The following is a 25,070-nucleotide window of genomic DNA, read 5'->3' on the forward strand; positions in this document are numbered from 1 at the left end:
TGTATTTATCACATAAATACAATTGAGCGAGTCCAGAAGTATTTTACCAGAAAAGTACTACATTCCTCTATTCACAACAGAATACCCTATAGCACCAGACTTGAGATTCTAGGCTTAGACAACCTTGAACTATGCCAACTAAGATTAGACTTAAGCATAGTATGTAAATTTTTATGTTACAACGTATTACCAGTTAATGAATATTTCAGCTTTAACAACAACACTACAGCGCATAACAGATATAAACTAAATGTAAACCACTCCAAACTCGATTGCAGGTAGTATTTCAGCAACAGAGTGGTTAATGTCTGGAACTCACTACTTGATTCTCTTGTTACCTGCTCAAACCCCCACTCCTTTACCCTCAAAATAACCTCTATTGACTTCACCTCATTCCTAAGAGGTCTGTAAGGGGCTTGCATAAGCGCACAATCGTGCCTACCGTCCTTGTCCTATTGTCCTCAATTATTAGTTCCTATTTCTTGTATTTAAACTTATGTTTATTCTTATTTCTGTTATATTGTAAGCTTTTGACAAATAAAATAAATAAATACACCTTTTCTGAGATTGTAGATGAGTAATGATGTTCAATGGTTTAATGGTTTAGATCAGGGGTGTCAAACTCAAGGCTCGGAAGCCAGATCCAGCCCACAGAGTGCTTAGATCTGACCCACAGGGCCGCCCTGGAAATAGCAAAGGACCGACCTGCGGTGCCTCTACCAGCAAAGTAACCAGTCCTAATGTTCCTTTTTATTCGTATCCATTTCATGAATTCATAATCATGTTTATACTTATCTATCTAATACTTGCTTGACAAAATAAATAAATAAATAAATAACAGAGTTAGGGAGGGCTCTGTGCGGCCCTCCTGACCTCCCTTTTCGCTGGCAGAGGGTTGCAGGAGGCCATCACAGCCAAAAATGGAGCTCACAAGGGCTGAGGGTGGCACTCCCAAGCTCCATTTTCGCTGGCAGAGGGTTACAGGAGGCCGTCACAGCTGAAATGGAGCTTGGAGGTCTGTTTTCGCTGGCAGAGCGCTTGGACCACCACAGGTGCCCCTCAACACAAGTGACATCACGCTGGCCACACCTACCCCAGCCCTCTGAGATCAAACACAACCCTGATGTGGCCCTTAATGAAATCAAGTTTGACACCCATGATTTAGATGATTGTATCCTATGATTATTATTAAGAGTTATACCTTATGATTCATGACTCTTGATGAATATATCTTTTCTTTTATACACACTGAGAGAATATCCATCAAGACAAATTCCTTGTGTGTCCAATCACACTTGGCCAATAAAGAATTCTATTCTGTTCTGTTCTATTCTATTCTATTCTATTAATGAAAATGTAGTTTGTATATGGCTTTGGTTTGACATTCTGATGGCATGCAAAAATTACACACAAGGAAAAGTAGACCTCAAAATAACAAACAACAGACACCTCCCTGATCCAAGAAGGCAACTGCTATCTTTATAACTGATGGTAATCCAGCGCTTAACAGCAGGAAGAAATATAGGGCTCTAAAGTAACTATGGGAAATGTCTTTGTGAAACTATTTTTTAAAAAACAAAAGGAGTAATTGAGTTGGTGATTGGTTGCTGCAAGGAAACTCACATCCAAGGAGTTACAGAAGACAACAGTATTTTTTTCTCCCTAAGAGATAATTTATTAATTTTTATCAAATTAAGAAAAGCTTAAAATAAGGCAAAATTGGAAGTTAGATTTTAAAGAGAAGAAGGAAAAGCAAACTATTAAAAATATAAAGTGTTTTCCTTGTGCAATAAGGATACACCCACTCCAGTTTTAATTTCTCAGGGGGCAGCTCTGTCTTGATTTCGTAATATTTGTCAACATCTGAAGGAAGAAACATTGTGATGGGCCGTCCCCGCATGAACATCTTGATATACTCGCCTTCTGTTAAAACAAAAACCGCATGCCAGAATGAGAATGCTTTGCAAACAAAAATATATTAGATTTAGTAAAGAATTATAAATTTGACATCAAGCTCCATTAAAGTACAAATTTGAGACCCAAAATGCACAAACAGAATTACAAAAGCATAATCTCATTAATGACAAAACATTCATAATAATGTTAGTGAACTGGTGGCTCAGAATATTGGTGCTGGCACAGTAGAAAACATCTTTTATCCAATTCCACAACTTTCTCCTCTATTAAGTGCATAAGAGAATTCTTAGCTGATTCTAAAATGTCTGCATTTTTTGTATTGCTTATTTGTTCATTTTTTTCTTATTGTCTTTCTGGTAGGTTTAAAAATTATAAGCAGAATGAGTCAAATAATTATAAAATAAATAATGCAGGGGCCAACATCTGAATTAAAATGTAAATGAGCATCAATAATATTTTACTTTAAAGATCAAGAATATGCAGAGTATGCATATCCTAAGTAGGACATTGCACTATTCCAACAATTATCAATTGCTCTAGTATAGGGGATGCCAACTGCACCAACTTTAAGCCTGGCGGACTTCAACTCCGAGAATTCCCCAGCCAGCTTTGTTGGCTGGAGAATTTTGGGAGTTGAAGTCCGCCAGGCTTAAAGTTACCAAGATTGGAGACCCCTGCTCTAGTACAATACACTTGTGTGCTCTGAAATATCCACAGATATGCTGCATCATTACTAGAAGTGGACTGCTTCGATTTCTCCTCTATTATCCTAGAAACCTGGGACATATCTCAGGAGTTCCACCTATGGGATGAGTATTGTGAGATGCCACCTGGAAGTTCTAACTCTGTGTCCCATGAGATACAAAGAGTTGAAAAGTTCTGGATTATTCAAATAATTATAAAATGACTCCATCTTTCGCAAATGGACATCACTGAAATTGGCTTAACCCCATTTCTTTCTGGGGATTAAATCACACGGAATAACACTATATTTGCTTAAAAAAAATACAAAGGTACCTTGGCACTCATCGTTAATTATTTCTGGAAGGCACAATGAGAACCAAAAACAATGAGTACCAAACAATTTTTCCCATAAAGAATAACATATTAGTCATGAGGCAACCAACATTGACAAGTTCTACCTTGTGTGTCAAGTATCAAACAAACACTGAGTACTAGGACAAAATTTTTGCATCAAAATGTGTTGAGTAAGACAGTTTACAAGTTTCAAAGCAGTCAAGTACCAAGTACCATTGTACATGAAGTATCCTCTACATAGCTCATTTAGAACTACAGTCTGATTCTTATGTGAAAGTTCATAATTACAAATGTTTTACTGCATATGTAATTTTCCTTGTCTTTGTTAGAATGCTTTTGCCAGGATAGAGGCTTAGAATTGAATCCAATGAAACATCAGCGCAAAGAAATTAGTCATGTACAGTATGGGGAACATGTGGCTCTGTGGAAGTTGCTGTACTAAATTTGCTAAGAGATTTCAGTGAAAATCATAGTTAGTTAATGATTGTTCAGATCTTAGCAGAATAACAATATCTAACAAAATGGACTGTTAAGTATGAAAATGCCCATTTAGTGGATTGTGTAAAGGAAGGATCAGGCCTTATCAGGCCTTCCTTAAATCATAAAAATATAACTTGATACCTATTCTTGGTAAAATAAGAAATATGAAAGGAAAAGCATCACGAACATATGGTAAAACAGCTCCATTCATGTTTCAATAAATCAGTCTAAATCAGGGGTGTCAAACTCGTGGCCTGTGGCTGGATGCGTCACGTGCTGGCCATGCCCACCCACCGGTTTAGCATAGGAAGAAAAAAGCCACAATACATCGCGTGACAACATGATGCTGCAAGTTTGACACCCCTGGTCTAGATCAAATTAATTGCATATTTAATAGTTCAACAGCCAATAGACATAAAGTGCCTTTAGTTATCATTCCAAAATATGCCATTGTACTGAGGTGAGTTACTGTTGCTTCTGGCAGGCATTTTGTCTACCTGCCTGTCATGGAAAGAAAGTACTTTTGAATACTCTTAATCAACTTTTGAAAACAGAACTCCTAAGAGAATTCAATGACATCAGAAGAAAAACAAGGTCAAATATGGAGTTTGTTGGGCTTCGATTATAAATAATTTCCTATAAAGATACTAAGCCACTTTTGAGATTTTTATGCATGGAACTAACAAAAAAGAAAATATCAGCATTTTTCTATTGGGGCATATTATGCAAACTTCATAAAATAAATTCTTTGTTTAGGATAATTTGATTATCTGGAGGGGGAATTGGTTCTTACACTATCCTTGATTCTCTCTTTGAAAGCCAACACCATAAAATGGTCTCGTCAGTATACAAACCTGTAGGGCAATTAAGGCATTAAAGCAAAAGTCTGTACAGATAATGTCAGAAGACCAACAAAAACATTTTCAAACAAAGAATCCTAGCTCTGGGCCAAGTTCCTGCAAATACAAGCTAAAAGAAGAAACACTTTGACTCCCTTTTAATTTATATTGCCTTAATTATCATGTTCCAGAACATTAGTTTGAATTTTACTGGATATCTTCCAAACTGTTTAACAATTTTTTAAAGGCTACAACCAGAAGACATTGTTCATGTGCATATTGAGTAAGATTTCAACATTTTTTTATCCTCAGTGTTTCTTCAAATCTTTCAAGGGTGTGCTATTTTTAAAAAGAAATGTGTAATCTCTCATATATTTAAAAGCACAACGATAGAAAATCAGTCCTAAATTGGTTGCCTATCAAATTGTTATAAATAATATTTTAATTGGATATTCATTAAAAGAAGCATTTTACATACATGTTCAGAATATTCTTCTTCATATGAAAGCAACACTAACTGTGTAGCTTGATCTTGCCTACAGAATAGAGAACCAAAAATATTTGCTATAATACTGTAATTGAAGCATGAAAAAGGAACTATTTATTTAAAAAAAAGCCTGCATGAGCATAATGGTTCAGATATCTGACAGTGATAGTTTGAAATGGCCTGCTTATTTTTTTTACTGTATTTCCTCATCAGAAAGAATGTGTAAATGTCACTGCAACACCGGTGTGCTAAAGCACTGCACGCAACTCTATGTTTAAAACAGGAATGTTTTGATATAAAGCTCTGGCACTGAAAGTAAATCATCAAAGAGTAGGAGGATACAATCATCATTTTTTATCAAATCACTTCTTTTCTACCTAAGGTAGAAAAACCATAGCCCTTAATGTATAAATCACTGGTTTGCACTTCCTTTTGCAAAAGGAAACACAATGATTTTGTTATAGTGCCAAAATATTTCAGAGGGGTTTTACACGAGGCTTTTCTTTCCAAAGAATCAACTTTTGTTTTCAAAATGTTTATGATAAATGTAAATGTCAAAAAAAGGCCAAAAATAGATGTATTTGTACAATTCTAGTCATGAAGGTGTTTGGTACTCTCTGAGGCTCAGCTGTTTTCTTGCAGATGTTTCAATTCTAAGTTATTATTTGTATGATTTTAATGCAGTGGTAAGAGAAGCTAATTCAGTCTTCCCCAAATTTAGTGCTCTTTTAATATGCTGGACTACAATCCCCATCATTTCAAACAGTGTAGCTGTCCAATAAGTACACAAACTGTCAGCTATTTCTCATTTCCATTTTGTCTTAAAACAGAACCATTTATGGCGGATGTTTGATAAAACAAAGAAATATTGAAGTAGGAGTTGTATCTTAATCCAGAAAATTCTTAAAGTGCATATAGAAAGAAAACCAGAGTCTTTTCTTTTGGGTTAAATGTAACAAGATTTGGGGAAAAAATTGGAACTCTGATGTGTTAACTGCAGCAAGATTACTTTACGTGCAGAAATGGAAGGTCACCTTGATCCCAATAATGGATGAATGGCAGCAAAAACTGATTGAGTTAGTAGAGGTGGCTAAATTGACTGTTCTGATTAAAGAAAAAAAAACACCTTTATTTCTACTTGGAAACTGCTTCTGGACTTTGTGCTTGAGGTGGAAAAAAATGAAACTTTGATTTTGGGTTTTACTGATGAGATAGATTTGTTGTTATAGAAATGGCTACTTTATATTATTATGAAAATGTAAAAAGTTGAGAGTAGATGTTAAAGCCTTATTTTACTGCACCAAAGGAGTCGCAAGACGATGACTTTTTTTTTCTTTTTCCCTTGCTTTCCCCCACTATCAACTTCCCCTTTCCCTTCCCTAATTTTCCTAATATTTATTTTTGTATGTCATACTATAAATTAATAAAAACTATATTTAAAAAAAACAGAACCATGGAAATGAATGAAAGAAGGGATTTTATATTTGTAGGCAAATTAGAAAAAAAATGCAAATTTGCAGGTTGGCAGATATGTCTCACAATAATTTTAAGCAAAAGCGCTTGTATCTATAAAACAAATGTATTATTTCGAAGAAAACGAAGAGTTGGGTGGGTGTACTTCTATTCTATACCTTCAACTCAAGTATTCAAAGAGAGAATCCTGTACTGCATTAACAATTTTTGTTAAAGTAATCTGCAAGTAGAGACTTGCTGCCCTGGCAGCAACCTATCAAGGCTTTATTGCACATTCAGTCATGTCAAATGCTGAGTCCTTAAAATAGGCACTGGCACATAGTTGCACCCTTGATCTAAAGCCAAACATGGTAGAAAATGTATTAGAACCATTAGAACAGATTCTAAAAGTCACGGCATATTGTTGATATTCATTTCAAGGCTTTTGTATACTTTGAAAAATATATCTATAGTTAACTGATGCTGTTTATGCTGTAATAAGTTGAATCACATTAAAAGAAGAAAAAGAACGAAGAAAAAGAGCACTCCTAATATGTTCTCCTTTAAAATATTATGCCATAAACTTTTGGGATTCAAGCATGTTTATAAGATACATAAAGCATTATTCTTTACTGCAATGCACTGCATATGAATAAGCAAATCAGAAACAGAACTATAAACAATGGGGATAAACAGTCATGAAGTATTTAAAAAGTATAAACTGTGATAACCAAAAGTAATCTTAAAAGTATGTAAAATGGCCCTAGGAAATAATACAACAAGTAATTGGCAATAAACAGTACAATTCTTCTATTGAACAGTTAATTAATAATTATAGTAGGGCTAAAAAATCAGTATCTAAAGTCAGATCTATATGAACTCAATTAAATATTCAGAAAAAATATAATACATGATTTCTTCCTATGGAACTCCTTTTTTAAGAATACAGTAATTTTTTTAAAGTCTGCAGAAGAATGTCCTAGGAGACTTAAATATTTTCCCACCGTTTTCTGAACTCTTATGCTTGTAGGTCTTCATCCAGAATCAACAATAAATCAGTTTATTATTCTTAGAACAAGTTTAATTAAGATTTGGGCTTGTGTTTCCTATATTCCCTTTCTATCTTGAAGAAAAGGCTATTCCTTCTATTTTGGGTAACCACCATTTATGAAGGTTATTACTGTACATGATTTAGTGAGACAAACCAATTTCACATCTGAATTTATAAAGCTGTCATTATTCAATAAACTTTAACTGAGATTAATCTTACTCTAAATGTGGTCTGTGGTAAAATTTAAAGTAGAAGATTCAGATCCCTCCTCACTGCTACTAAGAAAGAAGAAAAGGTAATGAAGAATGCATAAATGCTGGCTTTGATATATATCTCAGGTATTTATTTATTTATTTATTTATGTAATTTGTATGGCTGCCTGGCTCTAGACAGCTAAGTAAGCAATACAAGTAATTAAAAAAAAAACAAATTCTTCCCACTATGTACCAGACTATTGTACCTATACTATTAATCCTCTGACTCAATTTGACTATGTACATAGCAATTCTTGTTTTCATAAACTACTATTTATCCAGTTTAAAGTTGATTAGATTTATATTAATGTGCATTTTAATAATTATTTAACTGTATTGTATGGGCATCTAATACCATTAAAGCTACATTAAAATTCACATTAATATAAAGAAGAAATTTGCATATTTATCAGAGTCTTGACCAAGTGGGGTAAGACATGCCATATTTATATTGTACTGTATGAGATTATGTGGTAGAAGTAGCATTTAAACCCTGTGTGAGACAGGTAGACATATAAATTTGATAAATAAATATATGGCATAATAGAGAAATTTTAATTTTCAGCAGCTTTTCCCAATCTGGGACTCTCAGTGTGTTGATATTGAAATAGTTACCCTATAAAATAGTTGGGAAATATGGGGAGTTGCAACCTCAACAAATTTGGAAAAAAAAAATCAAGGAAGGAAAGGTGGGTATATGGAATGCCACAAAACAAATTCCAAATAAGTAAACGGCATTTGCCAAAGTACAGGTAAGTATAGATAAGCAAGTCATCTGAACTATAGAACAGAGAAGGAAGATAATTTCATTATCTGCAGATAACTGAGCAAATTATGAATTTGTGGAAGTCATAAGCATGAATATGTGTTTGCCTCTATAAAAGACAAATTGCAGCCATTTCAGTACATAGGCCATACAGCTAAATGAACTTGTTCCACATTTCCACATTCATGTTTCAGTCACATTTGCAAATCAAAGCAACTTTCTTCTAATCCTCAATAAGAACTTTTCTTAGCTAAGAGTAAGGTAAATATTCTGTATAATTCAACACTATTTAATTAATCTTCTTTTGATATGTGAACTTTAGCCAAATAAACAAGATTTTCTGACATAAACAAGTTTATTCTTTTGTAAGTTTTGTCATTTTTTTTAAGTTTTAAAGTTTCTGATTTATTATTTATTTATTTGCTCTCCATCTTGCTGTGAGGCTACTGTATAATTGGTGATATAGAATGCCAAAGGAACGAAAGGAGAGTATCAATGAACATATGTCATTTAGAGAAAAATGTGTTTATTTCTTGATTACAATATTGTATTAGTGGTTAAAAAAAATCTAATAATTACAATTAAAAATTGAATATATGAGGAAAGAATAAAAAACCAACTTAAAGTAAAACAAAACAAAATAAACAACATTTAATCAGGAATAATTTTAATCCTTACCTTGATTATTCTTTTTTAGGATTAACATTTTCTATTTATGAGTAGAAATCAAGTGTTTCTTGTCTTAGGTGAAACTTACCATTTCAAACTTTTAAATCTAAATTTGCAAAAGAAATGGGTAGTCCTCAGGTTATGACTGTAATTGAGCCAGCAATTATGATTATAAGTAGTGACAGTCATAAATCCACTACATGACTGGATCCTATTTTATGACCATTTCTGAATTGGTTGCTAAGTGAACACACAGTGATAGTAAATGATGCTCTTTAAGAAAATACCATGGTTGTTAAGCAAACTCATTGTTTCTTACGGGGTAAGTTTTGCTGGAAATCAGGAGTAAATGCTGGAAACCAGTGCTCCATCATCATGGTCATGTGACAATAGGGTGCTGCAAATGGCCATAAATGAGGGCTGTTGTTGAGCACTCAAAATGTAGTCATGTGGTTATGGGGAGGGGCTGATTATCAGAACTTCAGAACTGGGTCATAGGTAGCTTTGGGGAGAGTCCATCATAAGTTTGAATGGTCATTAAATGACCATCGTAACTCAAGGACTACCTGTATATGCACATGCGGAAGAAATCCAGCACAGTACATAAACCACAAGAGACTCTATACTGAATTGGAAAGCCAAACAATAGTCACAGCAAACAGGGTATTATGCTGGATTTTAGTATGGGATTTTAGGCTATGCCCAAGTCCAAAGTTTACTGTATCTATCTAGCATCCTACAGTTTTTTTCTGCATGACAGAAACTCTAGTGGTTTAAAATAAAGGCAGCAGATCCAAACTCACAGTTAAGTGTGCACAAAGATATCTGAATCAGGACACAGGTTCTGTAGATGCAAGGTTCTTCTAACTAATACTTGCAATATTTCCACTGCAGAAGTAACAGGCAAGAGAAACAAATCTACTGAACTGTAAACAGCAAACCAAATTTTATCATCTTAACAATAGATGCTATTTATTCTAAAACAGCTTCTGAGAATGGTTATCAAATATATTAATCTTAATTAATAAAAATAACAGCAAAAAGCAAATATTTCTGATTACCTTGGCTGACGATCACATCTTTGTGTCTATGGAAAGAAATGCATAATGTTATTAATATATGAAAGTATGAATCCAAAAGTATAGTTGATTCATCCTTAACTGGAATTCTTCAAAAGGGTAACATAATTTTCAGCTCATGGGGCCCATTGGATTTGATAGTTGAAGATAATGACTACTGTTTTCCAACAGAGATATAAACAGTGGAAGACTGATGTTGATCTTAAAAAACAGTGTCCTTGATACAAATTTTAGTGTTAAATGATGTACATGAAAGGTTATAAATAAAATATATATTTAATTTTTTTTATATAAATCTATTTTTAGAACACCAGTTCTACATTTTACATTTACAATTTTACATTTTATATTTTGAAAAAGTAATTTGGCTTTATATGAAATCTGAATAATGGAAAAATTCTGATTAAGTAATGTAACAGAACAATTGACTTCAAAGCTACCTAGTTAAAGGAAAAAATGTGGTGAAGTAAGAATGCAGGTGTGTAGAAGATGAATGAAACATACACCTGGAGCTTTTCTAGAACTACACCCACCCCAAAAACATGCAGGTTCATGACTTGCATATCAAAATGTTGGAAAGGGGGTGAAAGTAAATGCAATTGTACAGGACAACATCCAACATTTTATAATTTTGCTCAATAAACGTTATCTTCCCCATCTTAATATCCAATTCTGCTCTTAGTTATTTTATTTACAATAGATTTGAATGGTGGCAGTTATAAACTCAAGGAAGTGGGAAAATCAATTCCATCAGTGATAGTGATAGACATCACTGGTCTTCAAAATGGTTATATTTTTACAAACCTTCATAGAGTAACAACTCAGAATAACTTTTCTGATACCAACAAGGAATCCACTACTTACTTATCTGCATTCTTGCCACTTTTGGGTATCAGTTTTGATGCAGAAGTTGCTCTTATTAATTTATTACGACTGTCCTCTGAACTTTCCCATGTGCTTTGTGATTTTTCAACTGTTGACAATCTCTTCAAACTAGAAAGACAAGCACAGTATATAAGTACTATATTTAGTACAAGTTAACCCAAGTACTAAATGAGATATTGCAAGCAATTGTGCTGGAAACAAAACAGGTCAAGCAGCAGGAGATAAAAGAAATGCCAGGATAGGCCTTTCTCCAAGAAAATCCACAGGACCCTCAGAAAGAAGGATTAGATAGTGCTCTAACTGGATCTTGAAAGACCGTCAAAAGGGCAACATTTCTTAAAGCCTGTTAGCACAGTTATCAAAGGCTACTCTTATGAGCCCTAGTTGGACATGTGCTAAAAACTCTTCTTCAATCTTCTGTTTTCCATCTGGTTCTGGTTGGTAGACTTAATTCTTTGATAAGATTACAAAGAATAAATTATTGCTAACCAAAATAAAGTAAGCTATCGCAAAGAGTGACTGAAAATGAGAAATAGAACATTTCCCTCCAAAACCACAATTGCTACCTGGACTTCAAACAATAGCTACAAGTCTAGGCAAATCCCCAAACTGTACATTTATTCCATTTGGGGAAGTGCAATTCAGAAATAAGGACAGAAAATGACCAAAGCCAGATGATCCATGAACCCATTGTCAAACAAACTTGTTAAGAGTTGAATTTAAGCCTGACTCTCCCTATTCAGACCTTAATAGCCTCTAGGCACTAGGACAAAATCTTGACATCCTCTTGAGTGCAAGAGGCTGAGATGTACAATTGACTATCATTTGTGTACAGATGCTTCTTGACAACAGGCAGACAGATGTTTCCAGGAGCTTTATTTAGAAGTTAAATAAAGGGTGAGAACATAAAGTGTGAGAGCATCAAGCTCAGGGCATCCTGCAAACTTGGGAGTTTCAGGCTTGATATCTCTCCCCCCTCCCCTCCCCAATAGTAACTGGAAACAGCCATAGAGGAAGGAGGAGAATCATTCAACACCAAGTCAGTCACTCCCAATCTCCTTAGCTGGGCCAGAAGGATACCATGATTGAAAGTATTGAAACCTACTGAGAGACAAGAAGAGACAGGATGACCACCCACAGTTATGAGTAAATGCTATCTGAATCCAATGTTCTGGTGTGGAATCCTGAAACTCCAGTCCAACCACCATCTCATGAACCTTCCTCCCCCAAAAGGAGATTGAGATTGGACAGATTTGGTCCAGGATTGTTGGATGGCTTTTGAGAAGTGTAGCATTATTACCATCATATTCAAAAGGAATTTTATCACTGTGTGGATCCAGCCATACGCCACCTTCTTACAAGGCTTTACCAATCAGGACAGTCTTGGATTTACTGAAGAAATGGCAAGCATAATAGAACTAAGAACCTTGCTCACTTTCTTGGGAGATACAGGATAAACCTCTTCCAACTAAGCAAACAAGATTGTTTACTCACTCATCTTGTGAGGTTGAAACTTAGAATACATTATAGTTCCTACAGTTGCCCAATTAACTGCCTTGCAATGAATCCCGTTAAGACAATTTTTAAATAGACAATTTGTGCAACTGTAAGTTAATTTCCACAAGAACTTCAAAAGCTAAAAGGAAAACAAGAAAGTAACAAAAGTTATGAAGTCAAACATTAGGAGAAAAAAGTGAGAAAGCACCTTCTGAGAAGGCTCAGAAAGTCACAAATTAACATGCGGATCCCAGGAACAGATACCTTGTACAGGAAGATACCAGAAAGAACAGACAAAAACTGTTAAAGCAAAGTTTGTGCAGGATAATAGAGTTCACGACAAACCGTTAAACATGCATTGATTAGAGCTGCATTAAACCTCATGATTTTGCTTACATGGAAAGCATCTGCTATGTCCCCAAGTACTGTAAAAACTAAGCAAGTACAGCTTCCCAGCATATGGGAACACCCTCCCCCTCCCCCATAAAACCCAAGTGACACATGTAGAAATTCATATCTAATCTCAGATTCAAATTGCTCTTCAAGAAGCATATTTGCTCACACATTTTTTTGCTCAATCTGCTATCCATCTTAGGCAATGAAAGGTCATCAGGGCATAAGTGATTATTGGATGGAATATAATAGCTTTATTTAGGACAGAAGGGTCAGTAAAAATAGTGTTTGAAATATGGCTTACAGATCCAAGGATCCAAGGTGTGTTTTCTATTTCTTAGAAATAGGAATACAAAACTCGTGTTTCAACATTTTGAACCTGCTTTAATCAATAGTATTTGATTCCTCCCCTTTTGCAACAGTTATCTCTGTATGTTTGTGTCCAACAATTATTAAAATATACATGAATTCATAGCAAGTTAGTTGTAACTAGAGTTGCAATAAAATATAACAAAATTAATCATGAATATTTCTGCTTCATTACAGTGAAACTTAAGTTGAATAATATGTAGTTAGCCCATACCTTCGGATAGGCAATCTTGTGTCTTACAAATATTGTGGAGGAAAAATGCAGCAATCTCTGATTAAAATGAGGACCCAGACTGTTGGAGGCAATCTAGGTCCTCATTTGCTGATTCTGTAAGTTGCTTAGATAGGACTGTAAAACACTATGAAGTGGTATATAAGTATAACTGCTATTGTTATTGCTACCTTGGCTGTTTTATAATCTGAGGAATAGCAAATTGCCCTTTGCTTAGCTACCATTCAAAAATATACTTTAAAAAATCGTTTTGTTGGAGACAAATGCTACCAGTAGCAACTGAAATTGTAACATTATTTTACTGACTTATTTATTTACATTAAAAATATGTTAAAAAATTAGACAAGATTTGGATGGTGATTTTTTCTGCTATTTTTTTTTTGGGGGGGGGGAAGGATGCACAACAAGATCTCAGCCTGATTCAGATATTTAAGAGGTGTTATCTCTTAGGTCTCAGTGACAGAATGTATACTTTAGATTTTAGCTAAATAGAATCTTTAGTGATCTTTAAAAGCCTCTGATTAGAATCATACAGAACTGCTACTGCCATACATTATGAGGACAGAATAATTTATTCAAATTTTCAAGTTAAACCCAAATCAAATTTGGGATTATCCAGCACTAATTAATATGCAAAATAATTTGAAGATATCATTTAGTTCTTGTAACCTGCCTAGAAGGTTGCATGTTCTGTCTCTCTGTTTTTTAATGCAAAATCTAATCAGGAAAATCTATTTAGATCATTTCAGAAACAAGCCTCAAGGCAAGTATTTACTTCAAAATGTTCAGTTTTCATGGTGATTTAAAAAAAATATTCGAAGATTCTGGAACCAGATTGCCTAAGAAATTTTGCTATTTCTCTCCTTTATCCTAAATCAGAGAAGGTGTTGTTGTTTAAATATCTATGGTTTGTGAGCTTCACATTAGTCATGAACATTTGACTTGCTTGGAAATAAATTATACTGGGTGCACCGGATAAGAGACTGGAATAACTGGCGTGTTGACCAAATAGCATCCTGATTTTAGTGAGTTGTATCTGGAGAAGGAAAGGGGGAAGGAAATCATTTTGCTTGAATCAAGCTAGACTGTGGAATCGGCTGCCGATAACCTTTCACATGCTTCCATGTTACAACATCTATTTCCTTGGAAGGCAAGCCTATTTCTACACCCCCTCGGTGTTCAGAAGTGTGTTACATTAAACAGAAAGAAGAAGTAAAAAAAAAATCTTGCTCGGGAAAGCGTGTGCTTCAGGTGCACCGAAACGCTGACCTTGCCATTATTTAGGTTTCTTTTATATAACGTTTTAAAATATTTTGCTCCTGCTTTGTGTATTATAGTGCTATTTTAAACTGACCATTTTAAATGTTTTAAATGTTTCTAATAAATATGCTCTGGGGGAAAAGTGACTTGGTGGAGAACTGTTATTCTCCAGCAACAAGCAGTATGAACTCTAAAAGGAGTTCAAAAGAAGAATAGAAATCTTTCAAGAAAGATTTTACAAGACATATACATGCTTTTAAGGGGGAGCAAAGCGTAATGTTAGTATTGCTGCAATTGCTTCCTAGCTCTGTATTTAGGAAACCTTTTGCCTGGAGCAAAGCTCTTGACTTCTGGGGTCTGCCTGTGTATTGGGAGAATCTGGGCAGAGGGTTGGGGAGAAGGTGATGCTTGAGATTGTGGGTTTTGATCACTAGAATGAGAGTCCTCTTTTTTCTCTGTTTGTCCTTGATGTTTTTCCTTCTTTTTTTCTGTACCACTGCAAAACAAAGTATAAAAAATGTGTACATATATAGAAATATATAAAATATTTTTAAAGCAAACAAATAGGAAAGAAGCCATTAAAAGTGAATCAGGTTAATTACAGAAAATCAGATATTTAAACAATTTTCTTCATCCAGCTTTTACATTAAGAATTTTAATTTACCTATTAAAAGATGGATACTTCGTCTAAGAATTTAGTGAATAATTTATACATTTCTTGATCCGTGGAATTCATCATCATCCCATCACTGTCTATACCGTCTAGGTTAACATATACTATAGATTTCAAAACAACAACTATAAATTACACATAGCAAATATAGATAGTTCTCAAGACAGGCCATTTAGTGAACATTCGAACTTACAAAAGTTATACATAGACCAGTGGTGGGATTCTGTAAGCATGGCTTATTTGGTGAGCATGGCTTGGTGATCATGTGACTGGGTGGGTATAGCCAACTTGATGTCACTCACGTCAAGGGGTGCCTTGCCTGGCCTCAAAGAGATACAATTTCCTTCTCTATTTACTATTACTGAACATCCAAAATACACTATTTAATCCTATGTATATATGCCATAGGTGTACATACATATTACATAGTATAGTGTGTGTATAGGCACACAAAAAGATACATTACCTGCTATATATACTGTATATGTACACCCGCACAGCTCTTTTAAAACTATACACATTCAACCTCACTGCGTTTGGAAAAACACACCCATAGTCCACTTTCTGCCACACATTTAATTATAACTTCTGTACATTAGAACACTGCACATGTCTTCAGATTTACTTCTCTAGCCTGCATATGACCGTTAGACCCAGGAGATATCATGAATTTAGTAAAATGTGGTGAAACTCACTTAACAATGCTCTTGCTTAGCAACCAAAATTTTGGGCTCAGTTGTGGTCATAAGTGAAGGACTATTTCTGTCTTCCTCTGCATGGCAGCCTTGTCCTAGTAAACTCCTCTGCCAATTTTCCTCTCTGTTAGAGGCACCAAAATAATCCAGATTCCAGATGAGCAGTGGGTTGGATTAGAACAGGGGTCTTCAAACTTGACAGCTTTAAGACTTGTAGACTTCCAACTCCCAGAATTCCTCCTCCAGTCATGCTAGCTCAGGAATTCTGGGAGCTGAAATCCACAAGTCTTAAACTTGCCAAGTTTGAACACCCTTGGACTAGAAGATGATCTCAGAGATCCCTTCCAGCCCTAGATTGCTGTGCTGTTTCAAATAGTCTTCTGAAGTCAGGGTTTGTGTCCTTCCTTCCTCTCCTTTTTTTTCTCTCTCCCTCCCTCCCTCCCTCCTTCCATGTATCTATCTATTCATCTATTGATCCATATATCTCATTCACTTTTCCCTCCCTCCCTCCCTTTCTTTCTCTCCCTTCCTTCCATCACGTCTTTCTTTGTCTATCCCTTTTCTTCCTTTCTTTTTCTTTCTTTCCCTTTTTTCTTTCCTTTCTTCTCCTCTCCCTCTTTCTCTCTCTCTTTCCCCTCTCTCTTTCTTTGTTTCCCCCCCCTCCCTCTCTTTCTATCCCTTCCCTTCCTCCTTCCCTCTTTCCTTCTAAAGCTAGGAGAGGAGACCCACCTGAAACAAACACACACACAGACACACACACACACTTACAAGTGCCCAGCAGCATCGCTCGTTACAAAGTTCTTCCCAGCTAGTCTCTGGTCCTGCTTTACTCGAAAAAGCCAGCAGGCAAGGCTTCCGGGTCCAACAGTAGCATATGCACAGGCAGTGTACATGTACACCAGCTGCGGGACATCCGCCTGAGCTGTGCTGCTGCAGCCACTTGGTAGGGAAAGTTAGGAGAGCGACCAAGGCAAGTGAGCGACCAGGCAACCGGGTCAGGGGCATGGCTAGCCAGCGGTTGCCACCAGTTTGGCAACCCACGCCAAATCACTGCTATTGGTTTGCCTGAACTGGTGCAAAATGGTTGAATACCATCTCTGACACAAACCCATTTCAGTCCCGCTGAAGTCATTTGTCCTTAACACTGACCACAGGGATGCTACAACACACCCATTCACCTCTTCCTCCCCCTATTCTGCCTTGCTGGGTCCCACAGGCAAAGAGGCTTTGCCGCCTCACCAAATTCCACATGCCTGGTCACCATTCACTCACTTTATGTTAACTCTACTGGCCATGGGGGAGTAAAGCATTGCAAGGAAAGTAAAGCTTCCAGGAATTCTTCTCCTCAATTCTGCACATGGCCAGCAATGGAGCAGTCTTTGATACTCCCTGAGCTCTGGTTATCTTTGAAAGGTAACATTCACACAGATAGGCAGTAGATCCATAGGGCTGTGGAGAACCCAAAGGGCAGGAAGCAAAGATATTGGATATCTAAGAGTGAGGGGAAGTGAAATATCAAGCAACTCCATCGTTTTAGGGACAGAAATCCCAGGATTTCCCATTGCCATCATTAACTGAATCCCACTGGCCATTAGATGAGGACCCCGTCTAATCCAAGTCATTCCTAACTTGGTCTTTTCCAGCTGTGAGGCTCACTAAGGTAAGGCACTGCCTCCTCTTGGACTTCCTGATTATCTCCCCCCTCTCCAATTCTGCCTTTTTGGCTATGCCCTAACATCTCAGTGGCAGTGCCCTACCATTGTGGCTGAAGTAGAGGCCTAGGCATTCAGCAGTCTCGGCTACTCAGCCATCACCCTCAGCTTCAGCTTGTGCCATATCAAGCTTCTGCAGCAGCCAGCCATCCTAGTGCTAAAGCACCTCTGTTGTCCCCACCATCCCACACTCTGCAGACCCTGCAACACACAGCTGACTTTTACCATCTTCTTCCCACTACAGATGAAGCACACAAAGCCTGTCCTTTTCTGAGGTAGCTGCTGAAGCAGTGCTGCCTCACAGAGAGCCAGGCAAATGTGTCTCATGAGCAGCAGGAGGAAGATGGTTAAGGTCAGCTGAACACAGCATTGCCTGTGGAATCAGGATACCAAGAGCTTGGGGCCATGGCATTGGGCTGGCTGGTCCAGAGCCAGGGCATGCTCCTCAGCAGCAACATTGGGCTGAAACAGAAGCCCAGGGGCAATGCAGCCAACTGGGATTGCTGAAAGCCCTGGGCCTCTACTTCAATCCCAGTACTGTCTCCAAGGAGTGCCATTGTGCAGGACAGCCAAAAGAGCAGAGATAGGCAGATGGAGGTGGGGGGGAGTTGAAGTGCCTTTGAGATTGTAAGTGTATGCAGGCTGCCAAGTCCCCAAATTTTGATCATGTGCCCATGGGGGCACTGCAGTGGTATAACTTTGGGACTGGGTATAACTAATTTCCAGTGATCACTGAACAAATAGTTATAACTCATGGTCTAACTATAAAGAAAACACCATCTCCTAGATCACAAAATTACACACAAAAAAGAAAGCTAGAAGGAGACACAGAGAGGTTAAGAAGAGAAAGGTAGTGGCAGACAGCATAAGGTATACCTTTTAGCAGCAGATGAAAGGGTTTTTTTCCCAGCAATAGGGATAGATGGACTACGATTATTTTTTCTGTTTCCTGGGTTTCCATTGGTGATGCAGGACAAAGAGATAGCTTCACGGAGAGCAGGCTGACCTAAACAAACACAGTAAGGAAATACATAGCAGTTTGTTAATCAATTGCATGTGGGCAGAATTTAAGCAAAAAATGTCATTTCAAGATTTGAATCAACAAAACGTGATTTGGAACAACAGTTTAAATTTATTTTTTCCCTTCATTTTTCAGAAACAAAATCTTTTCCTAATGCAGTATAAAATGTGGTTATTTTTGAACTATTAATCTACATGGAAAAATCTTTGAACTGGTTGCCCAAATCTTCATATGCATTTGATATGCAAATTGAAAATTCCAAAAAATATATTTTAGGAGTAGAAAAAAACCAATAGCATCAGATTATTTATATACCTTTTATGGTTACAATAAATAATTTACTTTAATATAATGGGATATATATCTTTTATGTTCAGAAAAAATACATAGTTGCGGTTAATTAACAGAACATCTTTTCATAGACTGTTAATGTCCTGTTGGTTACCTAGAACAGGTTATCCTGTTTTTGATTAACTTTTTAAATCTGCTTTAAAACAACTGTACAAAAAAACTATAAAAGCAACAAGGTAGATGATTGGAATACAAATAAAAAAATCAATAACATACCACGGGGGCTCATTTGAAGTCCTATATTAGGGTCATTTAGTTTACACATATTGAATTGGCAAACTCACATCTAGCAGAGCTTTCCCATGTAAGCATTTAAATCTGTCCAAATTTAATTTTGCTCCCAGAAGCCTTCTCTGTGATGTTTTTACAGAGATATTTGCTGATAATTTGTTTTCATAGCTGAGCTAATCTGGACAGCAGAGTCAAGGGGATACATTTTTAAGTCCTGAAGATATGGATAAGCTGCTTGTGGCAGCACTGTTTATCATCAATCCTTTGGAGCTTTGCTTAATGTAGTTGATTTCATCATTAATGGAAATTATTAGAACAGGGTGTCAAACTCAAGGCCCATGGGGTATTTAGATCTGGGCCATGGGGCCACCCTGGAAACAGTGAAGGCCCTCCCGAACTCCGTTTTCCCTGGCAGAGAACTGCAGGAGGCTGTTGTGGCCAAAAACAGAGCCCCAACAAGTGATGTTGAGCTAGCTATGCCTATCCTGGCCATGCCCACCCCCAGCCCTCCAAGGTCAAACATAACCCTGATGCTGCCCTCAATGAAATTGAGTTTGACACCCCTGGATTAAAATATTGAACATATATGTTATTAATGCCTCACAGAAGGAGAGAGGAGTCCTTGTTTAAAGGAAGCAATGAATGATTAGATCAGGGGTGTCAAACTCAAGGCCCACGGGCCAGATCTGGCCCACAATGTGGTCAGATCCAGTCCATCCTGGTCTACCAGATGCAAAGAGGAAAGCTCAGGCCATCGTAGCTTCAGCCTGGTCTACCTAATGCAAAGACGAAACATGGCAGCAGTTTGGGAAGTGGCATCAAGTTGGTCATGCCCACTCAGTCCGCCATGCCCATTGCCCCCCCCCCTCCTGAGGTCAACCACAGCCTGATGTGGCGCTCAATGAAATGGAGTTTGACAGCCCTGGATTAGACTGTTAAAAGATCTTCCCTGGTTCCTTTGGTAGTAGACAATCTACCTGATCCTCTGGCTGGGAGACAAGATAGAGAAAACTATACCAATTATCTTCAAAAGTTCTAAGAATAAAAATATTAACTATGTCCATTTCAAACTGCCTCTAGGATTGAGGTGGCTTAATAATTGGACTGACAGATGGCATTCAAGGATTACAGAGTATGATTATGTTGTCAAACAAAGTTATTCTCTCAGTGGCTTTCAATACTATTAACTATAGTGTCTTTTTGGACAGTCCAAGGTATTAGGTAATGGAGAACTGAATTGCAATGATATCATTCATACAGTATATCTCCTCAAAACAGGAGTAGATACAAGGAATTCCTCAAGGCTCCATTCAATCATAAATGTTTTAACAACTACATGAAACCATGATGTGAAATCAAAAGAATTTACATGGGATGTTACCAATATTACACTGTTCAGTAGCTATGGTGATATCTCTCTAAATTATGTTTGTACGCAGTACTGGATTCAATGAAATATAAACACTTATTTTCATTCAAAGATTCTATCCCAACTTTTATATGGGACCCCATATGAATGCAAAGTATTGTAGCCAAACTGAAGAGCATTCAATCCATTTTTTAAGATGATGAATGTTCTCAGATATGTATAATTCCATATCTTCTGCTAAGAAATTGAGTCATTCCCAGTAGTAGGCAATGCTTGGGCAAAAGTTTTTTTCCTCAGATTTAACTGAGCTCTTATTATATAAGGACCTTCCTACCACTCACAGTGAAATTATTTCCCTAATTTCTGGTCATAAAGTTGCTAGTAATAACTCAATTTTGTGACAAACTAATTTTATTTGTTCAAAATCTGATCATAGATTTTATTGTATTGTTGACTTGATCTAAACAAACAAAAACAAAAAAGACTAAAATCAGCAAAATAAGGATGTGAGTGATTGCATTGGGAAAAGTGGAATGGATTTTCTTGTTCTGCATGAAACTAAACTCCCCAGAAAGAGCAATGTCCAACCTGTAAACCTTCCTGATCCTAGTTTCAACTGGTGTCTCAAGTCAAAGGCTGTGTTTAGGGGTGCTTTTACAAGCTGCGATCAATGCAGTAGTTTTGCATAATCTTTGAAAAGAATTATCTCAGATCAATGGTGCATTAGTAAGGGGCTTGCAGCAGCATTACTAATGTGTATATCTTATATCAGGCTACTTTGGGGTATAGTACAACTACTTCAGCTAGCTTAATAATATGATAGATAAATTAATCTAGAGGGATATTATACTGTACTATAATGTTCCTTAATAGTTGCACTGATTTCCCTTGACTTGAACCAATAGATTTTTAGGTTACATGCTGTCTTTAAAGCTCTTTGGGACTTTAGGTACAAGGGCATTTTTTTCTCTTTGTGATCCTCAATCCTTATTAAGAGCTTTAACCTATGGTGCTAATTTGTCTGGTGGAGGATTTGTGACCAGAATAATTATATGCCACATTAATCTGAATGACTGCCTGCCTTCTCAATTATTGCCTCTTTTTAATATGCTGCCTTAGTGCAAAGGTTTCTCAGCCCACAGAAAGAAAAAGTCTGTGGGAAGCATCTCAGAAGGAATCCTTCCTAGTTTTAGGGAAACAAAAAGTAAAGAGGACAGAAGCACTTTCAGACTTGCAAGATTCTTACAATAAAGGTAGTTTGTGTTAGAATTCATGGTTTCTGTCTGTTCCCTTGAAGGGCTAATATTTAGGTACTTACAATTTAACTATAAAGATCTACTTTTGACTATTAATAACATTTTGAAGATTTTAAATGTAACTAACTGTAGATCATTTTAATTGGAGAACAGTAGCAATAATAAATGTCCTGCTCAATGCTTTACAACTGGCTGAAGTCAAAAGGACTTGACTCAGTTATGACTCATTTATGCCATTCATTTGAGTGGATCAACTCCAAATGCAATGAAACCTGGATGCTACTCATAATCTTTTATAGATGAAATGCAACATCTCTGCCATTTCTCTCCAGAGCTTTAGACTAGCAACCTATTTTGAAAAGCAGACAAAATTTCTAATTTTGGCAATAATTGTCTATTATTTCAAAAAAATATTTCTTATTACTGTTTCAGTAATATTGTAGTAATCCTGTAGTACCCAAATTGATAATTTATTGGCATATATGTATTAGTATGTATATTTATTTACATAATAATTATAAAGAAAAGTACATTATTTGTATCAGATGTTCTACTGCACTTGGCATGCATGTCTTTAAGGGATGAGAAAATATATTATGTATATAGGGGAAAATGAAAACAGCAAGTTTAAAAGTTAAACAATGGAGAAATTTTAGGAAGATATTTCTAAAAGAAAAAGTGTTCATCTATTTTACCAAGAAAACTCTTCTTTAAAAGTCAGACAGATTTCTGTGAAATTAATTCACCATTCAAGACTGGTCCCTTTTATAAAGTAGATTAAGGGCATTTTTTGTTAAGTGCAATTAATTGATTGCTATTAACAAATTATTTTTTTGTAGATCCTTTCCAGACATGAAGGTAATAAAAGTTTATTTTCTCCTTATCCATTATCATTATAGATCAACATCTCAGAAGCTGTCATCAAAGGAATTCTGATACATAGAACAGTGAATTGTGAGGGAACACCCTGAATTAGTTCTACATTTCCATTCAAGCATTAAAAGGTATAACAGCATTTATACCATGTTGACATCAGCCCCCAGAACCAGGGCATTGTTTTCTCACATTTGACAATTGTAGAGAAATAGTGATCTGAAGTAGGATTGCTGTAAAGAAGGACAAGGATAAAAAACTCTTTCTCCATCCCAAAATCCATTTCAAGAGTACTGTTCTCCAGAGATAAAAATAGTTTACATTAATGGGTTCTGTAGGAAGATCTTTTGCATTCATAAACTATAAAAATAAACACAGTTCAAATAAAGCTCGGTAGGATAAATTAATCTATATTATGCAAGTTACTCATTTAATATTCATGAAAGAGTATAAAAATAATATAAAGTTGTTAAAAATGGCAAAATAGAACATTAAAAATATGAATCCAAACAACCATAGCATAACCATAAAACAGTAGCAACAAGAAGAGACCAAGAATGCAAGTGCTAGTTTATGCTACTGAAAAAAAAAATTGCTTATGGAAACCAGAATTTATTTAAGGAGCTGGAGGGAGGGGGGGAATACTTTATAATTAAAATGCTGTTTCAGAATTTAGACATGAGGGCTTACCCAATAAATTCATTCAAAAAAATAGGGCCATTAAGGTACCCTGATTTTAAAATAAAGTGCTAAAAACTAAAACTTGCGTACTTGGAATGTTAGGACTGTCATCAGCAACTTGATGGCAAACATGTTTAATAGTGCTTAAAAAGTTTGATTTGCTTGAAGGGAGGAGACCAAATGTGGTCCACAAAATTTTGATAAAACAGTGCTAAGTATTTTTCAAATAATAGGTCAGAGTAGAATCTTAAGAGATGGACTGTCAGCAGAATATACATTCTTATCCCAAAGGTGCTTTGCTTTTTTAAGGAGGCAACTCGACTTTGTTGCCTCCTTCTTCAGCTCTGACAGGATAGCGGGGAATGGAAGGATTTATATTCCTTGCAGACAGCTAGTCATTTGCATCCTTTTAGTTGCTGAAGCACTTGGAGGTTTATCTGTGTCCTCAGGGTCACCTGAGTGTTCTTGTAGTCTGCAATTTTTCCTCTCGAAATCCATGCCTATTCCCACACCATTCAAAGGGTGTTCATCCCAAACTGTATAGCTAACAGTCTCTAGAGATTCTCAGTTATCCAGGTCATGGTTGTCCTGGACTTTTTTATATTGTAATTATTATTATAATAATTTTAATTTCTCCAAGTTTCTTCCCCCAAATAGCAATGAATTCCTTGTTACCTTTTTGTGCTATAAATTACTCTTCCAAAGATTACCCAGTCAAGAAAAAGTATTAGTGAAGCAAAGGGAAACTGGAGCATGAAATTTCTGTACCATCCACAATCAAAAGTCTGATACATTAGTGAAGAAAACTTCATTGTTTTAAAAGGTCATTTCAGATGATTACGCATCTCTACTCTGTGTCACTGACGTTCACATAGAAAAGCCAACCATTTTAAAGGCAGCCTATGTAGTAAGGTCAACTTTATTTGCCCCAATGATACATGTTTCCATGACTCATTTACAAATGAATAGCTCCCTTTATGCATGTGGCTGCTACAGAGGGCACTCTTAAGCAACAAATGGAGCTGAATTACCTGAAACAACTACAACAGATCAGCACTCTTGTGCTTTCCATATAAAAAGAGATTAATGGTAGGGTGCATATACAAATACGGACATAAATTGCCTCAAAAGCAGTCACTGATATCATTTGATTCAGGACTGGAGCCAGATTAGAGCTGAATATTAAATGGGTTCCTATGTATGGGTAATTAAGATTAGAGTCAAACTGTGGGAGATCAAAGTGGTGAAAATGTCTTCCACAGATAATGAATTCCATCTCTATTGTAATAATTTCCTTAGAATAATATCTTCCAAATTCAAGAGAGATATTTCATTAAAGCTTTGTCAAATATCCAACTGTGTAAATAAGAGATAACTTATATTCAAATAAAATCCTCCATAGCTTTCTTTTCCCCCCACAGGAACATATTCGGGAAGCCAAAATTATCTTTATTAATAAAGCTGGAGAATGATGGAATATTTTTTTGCAAAAATGTATCAAACAAAATTATTGATCAAGCAGAGTTTTTAAAGGGAGCTA

The 25,070-nt window shown here is 36.1% G+C and overlaps 1 protein-coding gene across 3 annotated transcripts in view; it reads right to left on the minus strand.

The window, feature by feature from the left end:
• The window catches only part of EML4 (EMAP like 4), a 136,239-nt gene that overhangs the window by 37,485 nt on the left and 73,684 nt on the right, over positions 1 to 25,070 (minus strand). For 2 of the 3 annotated variants that reach the window (XM_026695830.2, XM_087932646.1), the window contains exons 3-7: positions 18,625 to 18,754; positions 14,991 to 15,164; positions 10,897 to 11,025; positions 10,015 to 10,040; positions 1,800 to 1,923 (exon numbers count right to left, since the gene is read on the minus strand). In XM_026695830.2, coding sequence (XP_026551615.1) covers positions 1,800 to 1,923; positions 10,015 to 10,040; positions 10,897 to 11,025; positions 14,991 to 15,164; positions 18,625 to 18,754 — 583 coding nt within the window. The remainder of the gene's footprint in view (positions 1 to 1,799; positions 1,924 to 10,014; positions 10,041 to 10,896; positions 11,026 to 14,990; positions 15,165 to 18,624; positions 18,755 to 25,070) is intronic. The other variant, XM_087932653.1, reaches the window with a different exon arrangement.

This window comes from Pseudonaja textilis, chromosome 1 (assembly GCF_049901715.1).
Source record: "Pseudonaja textilis isolate UNSWEBS1 chromosome 1, rPseTex1.2, whole genome shotgun sequence".
Lineage (NCBI taxonomy): Eukaryota > Metazoa > Chordata > Lepidosauria > Squamata > Elapidae > Pseudonaja > Pseudonaja textilis.